This window comes from Ctenopharyngodon idella, chromosome 3 (assembly GCF_019924925.1).
Source record: "Ctenopharyngodon idella isolate HZGC_01 chromosome 3, HZGC01, whole genome shotgun sequence".
NCBI classification, from domain to species: domain Eukaryota; kingdom Metazoa; phylum Chordata; class Actinopteri; order Cypriniformes; family Xenocyprididae; genus Ctenopharyngodon; species Ctenopharyngodon idella.
In genome coordinates this window covers 33,508,092-33,523,657 of record NC_067222.1, presented here as the reverse complement: position 1 = coordinate 33,523,657, position 15,566 = coordinate 33,508,092, and the positions used below count along the sequence as shown (strand labels likewise).

The following is a 15,566-nucleotide window of genomic DNA, read 5'->3' as shown; positions in this document are numbered from 1 at the left end:
TGTAATGGATTTAATGAATATTTATAGGGTGACGAATGTGAAATAAAGTGTGTTACAGAGAACAGACCAATCTGGTCAGATTTAATAACAAAAACTACCCTATTTTGCTGGATTTAGCATTTAAAAAATAGTGCATTTTTTATACTAGTATGATTTACCATTAAATACAATCTTTTGCATCTAAATGTACATTTTGCAGTAAATATAAATGTATAATCTAAACTGTGAGATTATACGGCATGCCAAGTAGTGATAGTGATGTCGCAATCATAAATGTACAAATATGAGAAATTTATAAGAGAATAAATCAGTCAAATTGTTTGTACTGCTAAAAAATTGGCAAAATATTGAAGTTTTTGCTGATATACACTACCGTTCAAAAGTTTCTGGTTGGTAAGATTTTTTAATGTTTTTGAAAGAAGTCTCTTGTGCTCACCAAGGCTAAATTTATTTGATAAAAAACAGTAAAAACCATAATATTGTAATGATTTATATGACTGTTTTCTACTTTAAAATGTATTTTATTAATGTGATGGAAGAATCACATGATCCTTCAGAAATCTTTCTAATATGCTGATTTGGTTCTCAAACATTGCAGCTTAATATTCAGGATTATTTGTTGACTAGAAAGTTCACAAGAACATCATTTATTTAACATATAAATCTTTTGTAACCTTAGTTATAACTGTATAGATTAATAATAATGCATCATTGCTGAATACAAGTATTAATTTCTTAGTCTTCCTGACCCCAAACTTTTGAACAATTTTGTATATGACTAAATTGGAAAACTTTGTTTGCTAAATCTGTCTAAAATGGGCAGATTTTGATGCTAAATTAAACATAATGGGCAGTTTTGCATTCTGTGCCTATATCTCTCTCTAACCTCCGTCTGGTCAGACTCAGTACAGTATTGTATTGTGGCCTCTAGAGGGCAGAAATGTGCTAGAAAATCAGGTCAGATGCAGCTCAAAATGTGTCACATCCTGGCGGAGCACCATTGAGGGAACAAAGAAGCTGGGGTGAGTGTTCGTTAATGTTGTGCATTTTATTACAAATTACTGGTTTCAGCAAACAACTTATTGTCTGTGTTGTAATTTAACAAACATGCCTATTTTAAAATGCCGTTTTTTGATACGTATCGTGATTTTTATATATCAAACGGTTGTCGGACTTTAGTTTTAGCCCGCTAGCTAACACTGTTTCGATAACACCGGGTTGTTTATACAATATGAAGAGTAAAAAACTTTTAAACTCACCAAACACAATCCAAATAACGTAAAACACATTTTCTGCCTGAAATGCGAATATGAATTTATTTTTCATATGATATTTCACTGTTATGCTATTCAGCTAGTGTTAGCCAGTTTCATTCATTGATGTTTTGCATGTTAGCATCTCCACCGTTCGTGCATTCACGTTGCTTATAGCTCGCCAAGTACAACACCTTTACATTACATTTCGTGTTAATAATCTTTATTTTTCCTCCTTGTAGCTGTCATTTTATTAAGTTCATCAATAAATAAGCCTCTTGGCGAGCTGCAAGCCCACTCGCTTCATTGTGTGCGCCATTATCCTCATCCAGTACAGGCCTGAGAACCATAAACACAACATCTCATTTAATTCCTATTAAATCCTCCTCTTTATTGATAACAAACACATACACTGTGGGCTGTTCAATCAAACAATGTCTTCGAATTTCACATTCAAGCTAAATCAGGTGGGTGTATTGTTGTTTTAAACAAATATTTCTTCAAAAAGCAGGTTGAAATGAATATGTTTGCATTTCGAGAAAGTTGATCATGTTTTTGCACACATTGAAAGCATGCCTATTCGTCTAATAAGTTTTTGCCCTATTGCAGAACCAAATGATGGGGATAGCCTGATATCCTCAATCCTACAAACAAGATGTCAAGTAAGAGCACATTTCAATTGATTGGTTAGGCCCCGTTAAAGCCCACCCATCTTTATCAGATCTTCAGAAATGACTTTATTAAAGATGCCTTACAATTATTTTTTATTTGATATATTGCCACTTTCTCTAACTAATGTGTAAATATGGGTGTGCTTATCTTATAGATGTAATTGACAGTAACATCTGTGATGTGAATTAATTTGTGAACATTGAACTGATGAAGATTTGACGAATAAGTAGGCTTTACCGCTGGTGAATAATTTTCAAATAATTTCAATAAAGTCGATTTAATTTTTCCCCTCCCTTCTCTTCCTCTCGCAGAGCGGCCACCCTATGCCCCTGCCCCCACCCCAGCCCCCACAACAGTAAGTATCCAGAACATGCCGATCATCCATATGGCCCCTCCCCTCCATCGCCATACCTTAGGTTCCTTAGAGATGAGAGGAGAGGATTGTGGGAAAGTCACAGAATCTTATGGGGTGGCTTTTATTTTTCTGTACAGCTTAACACAGAAAATCCTCTATCAATCCGTAAGTTGCTGAGGATGCTACTTACTTTAGACTCCAAAATTAGTATTTAATGAATAACCATTAGGGCTGCGTGGTATTGGAAAAAATTACTATTTATTTATTTATATATATTATTTTATGTGTGTGTGATGCGATCTGGGAAAACCTGTTGGATGTCGCGATGGAACGTTTTCAGTAAAGCCAAAAAATAGGTCGAATGTCTTTTCTTTTTTTTTCTTTTTTTTTGGTCAAAATTGGGTTTTCATTAAATTATTATTCTATAAAATTTTGTCTATCATCTCTGAAAATATCTTGGCAAAATTCGCCTGTTAAGTGCAGAAAAATAGAGATTTATAGTGGCAAGCTGAAAAGGCTGTCTTTCTCTAACGTTACTGTTTAAGAACACACCCGGCGGAGGTGAAAAAAAACAGCCATAGCTTTCCCTCTCTTAACACTACAAAGACTGTTCACCTGTCAGAATAAACCACATAACATGTAGAATTAAGGTGTATCAATACAAATTTCCCGCCAGTCCTGTGTAAACTACGGCACGCAAAGATTGTTTTTTTTCTAATACAATGTTATCGTGAGAAGGCGGAGCACCAGAGAACAACGGAGCTATAATGAACATGCATGTTCGAATTATGTGTTTATTAGAGGTTGAATTCAAATCAAATACTGCCAAACTGCTCATACTACTTCTAAATAGGATGTCTGCTTCATAAAATGTATGACAATATGGAAATATATGGATCAGATCACTCAAATAAATGGAGGTGCCCTTACAGGGTCAGTAATGGAGCTTGGGTGTCATCTAGTGAAAAAGTTTGGTACTGCACCCAAACAAAATTTTACTGAAAGCTCATTTTTTAAATATTTCAACCTAAAATTTGGAATGTTGACATTTTTGGCTTTTATTTTCTTGCAGTTTAAGAGTAAAACATGCTTTGTAATATATTATAAAATATAAACGGTTTTATTTTTACATTTTCATAAACTTAAACTTCTATAACTTTTATTTCACTTTCCTTATTTATTTCACTTCTAAAATAATCTGACAAGTGCCTTCTTTAAAACAAGACCAACCTTAGGTCTATATTTCAAAGCATTCTTGAATTACAAACATTTATGTTTGGATAGTGCGTTTTCATGTCTATGCGACAAAAGGGGTGACAGTTACTTAAACCTGTTTTTCTCAAAATTCTGTTCATGAAAATCAGAGCGATCAGCCGACTTCAGATAACCATAACTTTTGTTACAGACAAGCTATGAAAGAAGTAAAAACAGATTTGGAAAGGGCTCGAAGCTCCAGCTTTCATATATATATATATATATATATATATATATATATATATTATTATATTACACACACATATATACAGTGGGTACGGAAAGTATTCAGACCCCCTTAAATTTTTCACTCCGTTATATTGCAGCCATTTGCTAAAATCATTTAAGTTAATTTTTTTCCTCATTAATGTACACACAGCACCCCATATTGACAGAAAAACACAGAATTGTTGACATTTTTGCAGATTTATTAAAAAAGGAAAAACTGAAATATCACATGGTCCTAAGTATTCAGACCCTTTGCTGTGACACTCATATGTTTAACTCAGGTGCTGTCCATTTCTTCTGATCATCCTTGAGATGGTTCTACACCTTCATTTGAGTCCAGCTGTGTTTGATTATACTGATTGGACTTGATTAGGAAAGCCACACACCTGTCTATATAAGACCTTACAGCTCACAGTGCATGTCAGAGCAAATGAGAATCATGAGGTCAAAGGAAGGCACAGATCTGGCCAAGGTTACAAAAAAATTTCTGCTGCACTTAAGGTTCCTAAGAGCACAGTGGCCTCCATAATCCTTAAATGGAAGACGTTTGGGACGACCAGAACCCTTCCTAGAGCTGGCCGTCCGGCCAAACTGAGCTATCGGGGGAGAAGAGCCTTGGTGAGAGAGGTAAAGAAGAACCCAAAGATCACTGTGGCTGAGCTCCAGAGATGCAGTCGGGAGGTGGGAGAAAGTTGTAGAAAGTCAACCATCACTGCAGCCCTCCACCAGTCGGGGCTTTATGGCAGAGTGGCCCGACGGAAGCCTCTCCTCAGTGCAAGACACATGAAAAAACACCTGAAGGACTCCAAGATGGTGAGAAATAAGATTCTCTGGTCTGATGAGACCAAGATAGAACTTTTTGGCCTTAATTCTAAGCGGTATGTGTGGAGAAAACCAGGCACTGCTCATCACCTGTCCAATACAGTCCCAACAGTGAAGCATGGTGGTGGCAGCATCATGCTGTGGGGGTGTGTTTCAGCTGCAGGGACAGGACAACTGGTTGCAATCGAGGGAAAGATGAATGCGGCCAAGTACAGGAATATCCTGCTTGAAAACCTTCTCCAGAGTGCTCAGGACCTCAGAATGGGCCGAAGGTTTACCTTCCAACAAGACAGTGACCCTAAGCACACAGCTAAAATAACGAAGGAGTGGCTTCACAACAACTCCGTGACTGTTCTTGAATGGCCCAGCCAGAGCCCTGACTTAAACCCAATTGAGCATCTCTGGAGAGACCTAAAAATGGCTGTCCACCAACGTTTACCATCCAACCTGACAGAACTGGAGAGGATCCCCAAATCCAGGTGTGAAAAACTTGTTGCATCTTTCCCAAAAAGACTCATGGCTGTATTAGATCAAAAGGGTGCTTCTACTAAATACTGAGCAAAGGGTCTGAATACTTAGGACCATGTGATATTTCAGTTTTTCTTTTTTAATAAATCTGCAAAAATGTCAACAATTCTGTGTTTTTCTGTCAATATGGGGTGCTGTGTGTACATTGAGGAAAAAAAATGAACTTAAATGATTTTAGCAAATGGCTGCAATATAACAAAGAGTGAAAAATTTAAGGGGGTCTGAATACTTTCTGTACCCACTGTATATGTATATATTATATATATGTGTATACGCACACAAACAGTAGTCAACATTTCAAGTGGATCAAAAAAGTTCATCAAAGTTGTCCTAAAGTTTTTTTTTTTTTTTTTTTATAACTTTTTTTGATCCACTTGAAATGTTGACTACTGTACGTGTTTTTTTTTTTTTTTTAATATATATATAATATAATATAATATAATATGATTTATAAATTGCTATATGTAAAGATTCTGGAATTTTTGCTTGGTGACTTAAATAGAAAGAACTAATCATTTTAGAATGATTGGGGTGACTATTGTGATTTAATAATATTAAACAAAATGTTTAGAGTGAAAATACTGTCATAGTTTTAAATAAAGTATTAAAATAATACTAATTACTACTAATAATACAACTATAAAATTACAATACTACTATGAATGTCTTACTTTCCATGTTTTTAAACGTTAAACTGTCAAGCTTTTATTTGGGTGGTTTGTTGGCAAATAAATATGCGCTTGGGGTTTCAGCGTGAAGCGTGGCACTGTTCATTTATACACGTGCAGGTCATGGTTTGGTCTTTCAGGCCTTAGTTTATTTACTGTCTCTGTATCATGATCTGCACATGTAAACACAGTGCTACGCTCTGCTCTGAAACCTGCAGTGCACATTTTTATTTAAATTGCAGCCTTCACAATTTAAGAATCTCACTAAGCCATATCTCGTTATTGATTTTACTTTGATATATCGTGGAGCCCTAATGACCCAAGGACCAATGAAAAGATAATGGTTATTCATTAAACACTAAATTTGGAGCGTAAAGTGTGTGAGCCTCCTCTTGTGCTTTTGAGGCTTTCACATATCATTTAATCATTGTACATTAAAATAGATACTGAGAACATTAACTTAGCACTGATGCGTTGTTCCACATGCATCCTTGGAAAACTTGAATCCTGTGTGGTTGAAATATCCCTGTTAATTACTTTTAGTGTCCCAGAACTGTTATTCCTGTAAGGTTAGAGACCCATTATTCAGGTCAGACACCACCATGAGATTTGGCTCAAATATTCCGATCTTAATCCCTAAAATTAACACAGCCTTTTAGAACGTCATTGCGTCCCATCACCACTACCACCACCACCCATAGTGCCTGTGGCTTTGCTACAAATGGATGTAGAGTAATGCCAGGGTTGTGCTGCTATCAAAGATTGCTGCTTTTTGCATGTTTTATGCAAATCATGACAGAAAACAAAAGCAGGTTCTCCTTTTCATTTTTTTTGTCCCTTCCTCCCTTGTTTGTGTCATTTCTCATTCGTGTTTTGTCTCATTTGTCTCCATCAGCAAATGCCCACCACCCCTGGGTTTGTGGGGTACAACCCATACAGCCATCTGGCCTACAACAACTACAGGCTGGGAGGGAACCCCGGCGGGAACAACAGGGTAATGGTTCGACCGGTGCCAACTAGGGCCCTAGCGACAGCCGAGGGACTAAAAGCCCAGACGAGAGGACACTAAAGCTAACTTACATGGCCTGAATATGAAATAGTGAAATGCTTTGCTCTTACACTGTACAGACTCATTTCATAGAGTGGAAGGTGTCTGTCGGGTAGTAGAGTCGAGTCTTGGGTAGTTGTGTAGCTCTCAACTAGTAGCTTCCATAATCCTCATGCTTCTGTCAAGCAGTCACTCTCTGTAATGTCTGGATGGGTGTGAGTGACGCAGAATGACTTGTAGCTTCAGAGTGATTGCTTCTCAGAAATGTTCCCCCTCTCCCCTGTCGGCCATCCTATCACTTCATCATGCACGAGAGCCAACGGCCGTCCGCTCGCATGGCTTTAGACGCCCATGCCAACTTGGCACGACTTCTTAGCAGGCTTGAGGCATTTTAGCTGTTGGCTGGTTTCATCCAAACCTCTGCAGAATCATTTTCGGCTGTAAAACACAGTTGTCCAAAAGAACGTAATGCATGGCCTTGTTGGCGTAATGTTAACGTGCTGTCGTGCTGTATTTGGTTTGCCGTTCAGGTTCGTCTCCCACCCCCTTTGCGAAGCGCTTCACGCTGTCATTGTTTCTTTAAGTTGTACTTTTTGCCTCCTGTCCCTTTCTCTCCATAGTGCTCCATTATGACAGTTTTATGTTTTCTGTGATGACCAAGTGTGCCCTTTGTGATCTCTAATGCTCCGCGTGGGCCTCTTTCCCTTTCCCGCAGAACTCCTCAGGGATCACCGTTCCTAAGCCACCCAAACCGCCCGACAAGCCGCTGATGCCCTACATGCGGTATAGCCGGAAGGTAAGCAGGAAGGTAAGACACCCACGGTGTCTGCTTTTACTGCTTGTAAATTGAGGAGAGCGCTTCTGCGATCATCTCGAATGCTGAGGGGCGGTCAGTGGGCTGACTCCGCCCCTTCACATGGTAGACCCCAACATCGCTTCATTGCTTTCTTCTGTTCAACAAGGCTGAAAGCTGACATCTTTTCTGATCTACTCATTTGAGACTAAACCCTGCTCCATTTCCTTTCTGTTTTGAGCAAAGTGTTTTAAAAGATGAACATAGGGCAGTTAGATTTTTCACTGCTATTTGAATAGAAAAATAAATGCTTCAAATCTAAACATAATGTTCGGATCAATTACTCTTACTTTTCTCTCCTGCTTTGCATTCATCCTTTTAATTTTGGAAAGAAAGGCAGACAAAAATTGGTGCTCTTTCTCTTTCTCTCTCTCTCCTCTCTCTCTCTCTCTCTCTCTCTCCTTTTGGGAAAATGCAACCCTCTCCGTCCAGGAACCCAGACTGCTCTGTGTCGACTCTGAACTGACACTTGTGTCTTTCATAGGTTTGGGACCAAGTTAAAGCCTCTAATCCTGACCTGAAACTATGGGAGATTGGGAAGATCATTGGTGGCATGTGGAGGGACCTCACTGATGAGGAGAAACAGGACTATTTAAATGAATACGAGGCTGAAAAGGTTTGTTCCTTGCCTTTTTTTTTTTTTTTTTTTTTTTGAAAGTGATTCCTGGGAAATTGTTACAGGCACTAAGTAATTTCTTTCCCTGCAGATTGAATATAATGACTCTTTGAAAGCCTACCACAACTCTCCAGCCTACCTGGCGTACGTCAATGCTAAGAACCGTGCGGAAGCTGCTCTAGAAGAAGAGAGCCGGCAGAGACAGTCGCGCCTAGACAAGGGCGAGCCCTATATGAGCATCCAGCCCGCTGAGGATCCTGATGGTGAGAGTGACGTCGTAATGTCACTTTTGGATGGCACAAACATAATACATTGATTTATGTGAATATTGTTGAGACTGTGTCCTCTCAGATTGAATTGTACATTTTTACACGGTTGTGTGCTTTCTTAATATTTTAGACCTGTTTTAGAAAATTTAATGCCAATTGTGTTTTGAAACAGTGGTATCTTTGCAGAATATTTTTAAGCATTGAGGTATGGTCACATTTGCAAAAAAAGGTCCATTGTCAATAGTGTCACAAGTCACTTTTTTTTTTTTTCTTTCTCTTGGTCAACATAGTGAATTCACATTACCAACCTGTTGCAAAATCTGTGTGGGGAAATCTATCACATGATTGCATGGATTCCTTTTGAAATGGCTGGATTTGGCCCATGAAAATTCGTTTAACGGTGATAAGTGACCGCACTTCTGATACCATGTATTAAAACGTAATATTCACATGCTAATTATTTCTCACAGAGATATCACTCTGATTTTAAAGTCTGATTCAAAAATGTCTGTGCTTTTTCTCCCAAATGTGTTGAATTTTCATCCCACAATTTGACATCCCAGGCTGAATTACCTACTGTTTTTAGATTCCAATTAAAATGGGCCATTATAATGGCAACGTGTGTAATTTTAAAAAAATATATAGATCTTAGTAAATGCCAGGGGCTTAAATATGACACAATAATTTGAGATATAAGCATGTATGTAGTATGACCATGTGGTAAGTAAACTATCAGGATTTCATTGGCATCCAAAGAGTTTTATAATGGTAGAGCCATTCAGATTTTCTTTTGCAGATGTCCTGCTGAGAAGTAGTTACCATCCAAATGGGGCTAGAGTTTAAAAGGTTTAAAAAGCTTCATATTCCGAATTAATTCCAAATGTGAAATGTCTCTTAGACTATGATGACGGTTTCTCCATGAAGCATACAGCGGCAGCTCGTTTCCAGAGGAACCACAGGCTTATCAGCGACATCTTGAGTGAGGTTGTGGTGCCTGATGTTCGCTCAGTGGTTACCACCGCTCGCATGCAGGTCCTCAAACGGCAAGTCCAGTCCCTCATGGTGCACCAGGTAGGTTGGGCATGTTAAAGACAAAATGCAAGACTGTTACACACATGGTTTAATCATTGTTCCTGGATTTTATTTGTTTGTTTGTTTTTAAACAGAGAAAGCTTGAAGCAGAGCTTCTTCAAATCGAGGACCGACATCAGGAGAAGAAGAGGAGGTTCCTGGAGAGCACAGACTCCTTCAATAACGAGCTCAAACGGGTGTGAAATTCAGTTTGATCGGTGAACTGATAGACCTTCTGTTTAGCCTGATCTCAAATGCCAAACGCACTGTCAGTGATTGATGTGCGGTTTGTGTTTGTTTATTTAGCTCTGCGGTCTAAAAGTGGAGGTGGACATGGAGAAGCTGGCAGCCGAAATGGCGGCTGCAGAGGAGGCAGCTCGCCGGAGGGCGGAGGAGAGAGAGCGGGAAGCAGCAGAGCAGGTGGAGAGAGCTGCTCAAGAAGAGCAACAGCCAGCAGGGGTCCAGGCCAATGCCAACACAGAACAAACCTCCGCCAGCGAGAGCAAGGATGGAGAAGACAAGTCCACCCCGATGGAGACTGGTCAGACCTCTCTCTAACTTTGAATATTGAACAAAAATAGTAGAATAAACAATGTTTGACTGAACTTTGTGGCGTCTGACTTGCAGAGACTCTCGCTGAAGCTTCTGAAGGATCTCAGGAGGCTGAGCAAGGCGCGGGTGCAGCGGGAGAGAAACCGGCCCAGCCTGAGCCTGCAGAGGGCGCAACAGATGAGGGCACCAGCGACAGCACCGCTCCATCTGAGAGCAGCTCCGGACCCCCAGCAGAACCCCAGGCCTCAGACAACACCCCTGAGGAGCGGCTGCCCACCCAGACACAATAACCCCGCTCACTTAATCTACATGTTCATTTACCAAGTCTCACTTCACTCTGTGTAGAGTCATGTGTCCTCTAGGATTGCCATTTAATCCTGTGACCTGCCAGTTCAGTGAGTGAGAACAGTGAACATTTTTACTTTTTCCCACCCTCCATAATATTCTACAATTAAATGTTTTGTAAGGACAACAATCTTAATTTGCTTTCCACACATATTCATTCAGGCACACCTGTTTACTTGATCTGAAACGCTGACCTTGATGTGACAAGCCCACTTGAGTACTTTAGAGCCTCTTGGCCATTAAAAAGCTTTTATTATTCTAAAGTGGAAGCAACTAGGGCAAATGTTGAATAAAATGTAACTCTTTCATCCTACAGTCACCAAATGGCTGCAAAAAGCAGAACTTCAAGGTTATTTGCTGTCGCTTACCATGTTTTATCTACTTGTGGCAGTTATTTTATGGTATATCTGTTGCATCCTTTCATAGTTTGGTTGAGCCTGTGGTTTGTAGTTTTTTTTTTGTTTTTTTTTTTTCTTCTTCTCCTCATTCTAGTTGTTTTTTTTTTTTTTTTTTTTTTTTTTTTTTTTAAAATAAAGCCATGCTTACACTGTCATGATTTTCCAGATTGACCGCGCAGAGCAGAGGGACATTGCTCTGTTAACGTCTTCATGAAATGGTATTACTTTTAAGCCTCTGGATTATTGTTTTGTATTGTTGGAAGATATTCCCTCAATAAAGTGATTTCTATGTCTGTTTTAAACATCTGCTTTTTTTTCCTCCGTTGTCTGCTTATGGTTTTGCCAATAGGTTGTTCTGTGTTCAAGTTTTAAAGCCAATGATTTTATTATTTTTTTTTTATTTTAATATATTTAAAAGCGGAATACTCGTTCAGGTCTGCTTAAGAAAATACTTTGCAGTATTTCAACCGCTGCTACAAATTTTACGAGTAACGAGTGGAATGTACAAAATCTGGAAAACTTTGCTTTGCATATCAATTACAGTCCAAACATGTTTGAAGTCTTTTGAAATTGAAATCAAAATCTAATTTTAAACCCCTCTAGCAAAATCCATTTGAAAGCGGTAATGTTTTTATTATTATTCAGAGAATAAGCACATATTTTCATTTCAGACATATGTATTGGGTTCAGCTTTTCTATTTTGATCTATTTTTTTAGATTAAAGTTGCGTCCATATTACATTCGATTATGCTGACCAAAAAACGTTAATGATCTGCAGAGACAAGAGAAATATAGACATTTAAACGCAAGTAGTGTAACAAACACATAATAGAGATGAATGAACAACTCCAAACTGCCTTGTTCGTTGGAGATTTCGTGCGTGTGCTGTTCCTCTAGAAGAACAAAGATCCCAAGTGTATTAAAGGATGTGATCAACCTATATTTATAATTATGTAAAGGCATCTCCATAGCAACCATAGGAGAAGAGACTCATTCTCTCTTTATTATTCCATTTAAAACCAAAGCATTACAGAAAGGTCGAGATCAGGCAGTAGAAAAGGTTACAAGACATTTTTAGGAACAATAGCCTGTGCTAAATATAATTTTCATCTCCTTGTGGATTATGCAAACAAGTGCAGTAACTTTCTAGTGTAGGAAAATCACAAATATAGTGATTTAAGCTGAAAAACTCGAGACATTTACTCACCCTCATGTCCAGTTCAAACATGTCCAGTACGACTGTCTTCTGTGGAACTTTAAAGGAAGAACGATTTTGGTGACGACTATACTTCATTGTATAGACACATATATATAAAAAACTCACAGAGAGAGACATTTATCAATATATCTTCTTTTATGTTCCACAGAAAGTCATTCAGTTTTGGAACAACGTGAGGGTGAGTAAAAATGCCAGAATTTTCGTTTTTGAGTGCACTGTACCTTTAGGAGCGTATGTTTAACACATATATTCCAACAGTAGGTGGCAGTATTTTATCTTGCTGAATCTTGCTCTGCTGACAAAAAAAGGAAAGATTTTGCAATGATGGATGTGCTTGAAAATCAAATACATTTTACAAAGAAACTACATCAATAGGTGTCTGCGGTTCCAGTCTTGAGGAGCCTCTCTCACATAATGCACGAACTCATAAAGAAGATTGGAAATCGCAGGATTTCAGTGCATGTAGGTATGTGTGTGCGTGGGCGACTACCAGCGCAAAGCGTAGTGGGCGCAGAGCAGGTAAGCTGCTCTGGATGCTGTTAGCTTGTGGGCATCACTACTCACAGGTGATCTCTGTGACCTTAACACTATATCTTCCGTACCACCATTAAACTACGCAGTTCTAGGTTGCATTTCTGTCCATCTCACATACTGCTGTGCATTTAACGGTTTCCTCTGACAGCTTTAACACAGGAAAAGACAGTTGTCAACTAAGAGAAAATAGCCTATATTTAACGTGGACTTCACAACACAAAATTTCACAGCAGCTCTAGAGGCCAAAATAAGCAATTTTACCTCCAACAGAGATGAATTTTACAACATCAAAAGATTTTTAAACAACTTTAAAGAGTAGGCTAAAAGCCGCAAGAGAATTGTGTAGATGGTTCACTCAAAAATGAATGAAAATGCCATAATTTACGCATCCTTATATGTTGTTTCAAACTCCAGCCAATTTATTTCTTCCTTCCAAGGGACATAATTTGTTTTGAATAATGTCAACACTGCTCTTTTCCATACAATAAAAGTGAATTGGGACATTCTGCTATAAATATCTCCATTATGTTCCACAGATGAATGTCATACAGGCTTCAAGAAACATGGTGTGTAAATCTGGGTGAACTATTCCTGTTAGTGTAAAAGGTGATGAGAAACGTTTTTAAGCACATTGCTAGCCATGTAGCCTATGTGTTTGTGTCTACAACTGCCTACTACACAATTATTTCTTGGATTTAACATTATTATATGCAAAAGTTATATGCAAATAATTCACATTGATTACTTCATAAATACATTAGACCTAGAACTTCTTAACAGTTCTTATTTCTTTTTCTTTATTCCTTTTAAAGGGTTAGTTCACCCGAAAATGAAATTTCTGTCATTAATTACTCACCCTCGTGTCGTTCCACACCCGTAAGACCTTCATTCATCTTTAGAACACAAATTAAGATATTTTTGATGAAATCCGATGGCTCAGTGAGGCCTCCATTGACAGCAAGATAATTAACACTTTCAATGCCCAGAAAGCTACTAAAGACATATTTAAAATAGTTCAAAGATGATTTCAAAACACTGCTTCATGAAGCTTCGAAGCTTCATTTCGAGTCAGTGGTTTGGAGCGTGTATCAAACTGCGAAAGTCATGTGATTTCAGTAAACAAGGCTTCATTTTGTCATAAGTGTTTCGAAACCTTTCAAATTTTCATTGGTTCACGTATTTAAGGCAGTGCTGTTTCCTTTCTTGCAAAAAAAAAAAAAAAAGATTCAATGGTTCACGTGACTTTGGCAGTTTGATACAGGCTCTGAACCACTGATTCGAAACAAAAGATTCGTAAAGCTTTGAAGCTTCATGAAGCAGTGTTTTGAAATCGCCCATCATATTGCTGAATAAAGTCATTAAGGTTGAACCACTGTAATCACATGAACTGTTTTAAATATGTCTAGTACCTTTCTGGGCATTTGAACGTGTAAATTAACTTGCTGGCAATGGAGGCCTCACTGAGCCATCGGATTTTATCAAAAATATCTTAATTTGTGTAGACTACCGAAGATGAACGAAGGTCTTACGGGTGTGGAATGACATGAGGGTGAGTAATTAATGACAGCATTTTCATTTTTGGATGAACTAACCCTTTAAATCCATTTTAATTTTGAATTTTTTTTTAATTCCTTAAAAAAGAAAGACATGTCAGCACCCGTGGTACTTATATGCTGTATATTAAATATGTAGGCCTAGGCCTTATATAAAATATTTATAAATCAGGAATAAAAATCTGACAGCTAAAAACGCGCAAAATATGTATTTCTGCTTCACTGTTAATGCGCATCCGCGTTCTAGATTAAAAAAAAAAAAAAAAAAAACAGGTGACAAATCTAAGACAAAGGCGATTGGCTCTTTTAATTGTAAAGCGGGACTAACCTACCCGTCTCCGCCGCCTGGATCTCGTGTGTTCTGCACAGGTTCAGCAGTGAGGGGCTACTGCTTCTTTCGCTAACCCTCAAAGCCGATTGCAATACCATACGCATAAGCACAGACTCTATTTATGCCATCTGTATTGCGCTTTATGGTGATATTGCGCTAATTATTTTTATTATTAATGTTCACACAATACTCGATTTGTCATCGAAAAAATCGATTACCGATAGAATATGAGGTAGCCCTGGAGTAGGCTATAGTTCAGCAACAAGCATGAATCACACAATTTGATACAGGCATATGACAGCATGAGCACAAGAAGTTCAAGCTCCCTGCTGAAGTTCACTCAGTCTCTCTCGGTAAGTGCATGCCTGGTGCCATTGTACTCTCAGCCACTGGTTGTCCTTGCCTCCTACTTGTTAGTGCGTCACAGAACAGGAATGAAACAACTCTGCTGAAAAGAGTCAGCTGGGACACAACACAAAAATTTATGTAACAAAGCTTAGACGTCAATTTATTTGAGCAGCCACCGAAATAACTATACGTTGAGCTTCAGATTTTAGGGAGATCTGAGAACCTGCAGCCTGTTGCATCTGAACCCCTAAAATAATACTTTGATACAATTGTAAGAGAATTATACGTTAATAGGTTTCTTAACCAAAGGGTTCTGTTTCCAGTATTGAACTTTGTTAAGTACAGATTCCTCAGTGCTAATGAGGCATTTTCATGATAGCCAAATTTAACCACATTAGGATGACCAAAAATATGTATGAATCAGCAAATCACATATTGTATGGTGGTTACTTCTAATTATTATTTCATATTTTGTCATTTTTATCATATATGAAATTAAATGCATGCTAATTAAATTTAAGAGTCTTGATATGGTTTAATATTAGCCATAGGTCTTCAGAATATGCAGTGCTAAAATAATTTTTTAAAGGTGCACTCAGTTTTTATTATTAACTGGCACGTATATCCATCCCAATTTACAGTGGTTGTG

The 15,566-nt window shown here is 38.2% G+C and overlaps 1 protein-coding gene and 1 long non-coding RNA gene across 6 annotated transcripts; one reads left to right on the top strand and one right to left on the bottom strand.

Moving 5' to 3' along the window:
• The first annotated feature begins 908 nt into the window (after positions 1 to 908).
• Positions 909 to 11,234, top strand: smarce1 (SWI/SNF related, matrix associated, actin dependent regulator of chromatin, subfamily e, member 1). 5 transcript variants are annotated; one of them, XM_051886846.1, is made up of 11 exons: positions 909 to 1,022; positions 1,863 to 1,915; positions 2,237 to 2,280; positions 6,676 to 6,774; positions 7,544 to 7,636; positions 8,166 to 8,297; positions 8,389 to 8,560; positions 9,465 to 9,637; positions 9,733 to 9,834; positions 9,944 to 10,178; positions 10,265 to 11,234. In XM_051886846.1, the coding sequence occupies exons 2-11, from the start codon at positions 1,909 to 1,911 to the stop codon at positions 10,477 to 10,479; spliced, it is 1,272 nt and encodes a 423-aa protein (XP_051742806.1). In that variant the 5' UTR covers positions 909 to 1,022; positions 1,863 to 1,908; the 3' UTR covers positions 10,480 to 11,234. The 5 variants fall into 5 exon arrangements, with proteins under 5 accessions (XP_051742806.1, XP_051742808.1, XP_051742811.1 ...); XM_051886848.1 differs by having other exon boundaries at positions 910 to 1,022; positions 7,544 to 7,624; XM_051886847.1 differs by lacking the exon at positions 909 to 1,022 and adding an exon at positions 1,518 to 1,720.
• Positions 11,027 to 15,159, bottom strand: LOC127508692 (uncharacterized). The gene is made up of 2 exons (XR_007928871.1): positions 13,542 to 15,159; positions 11,027 to 12,443 (listed from the first exon to the last, which is right to left on the bottom strand). It is a non-coding gene; the product is annotated as an uncharacterized LOC127508692 (long non-coding RNA).
• Between the last annotated feature and the right edge of the window lie 407 nt (positions 15,160 to 15,566).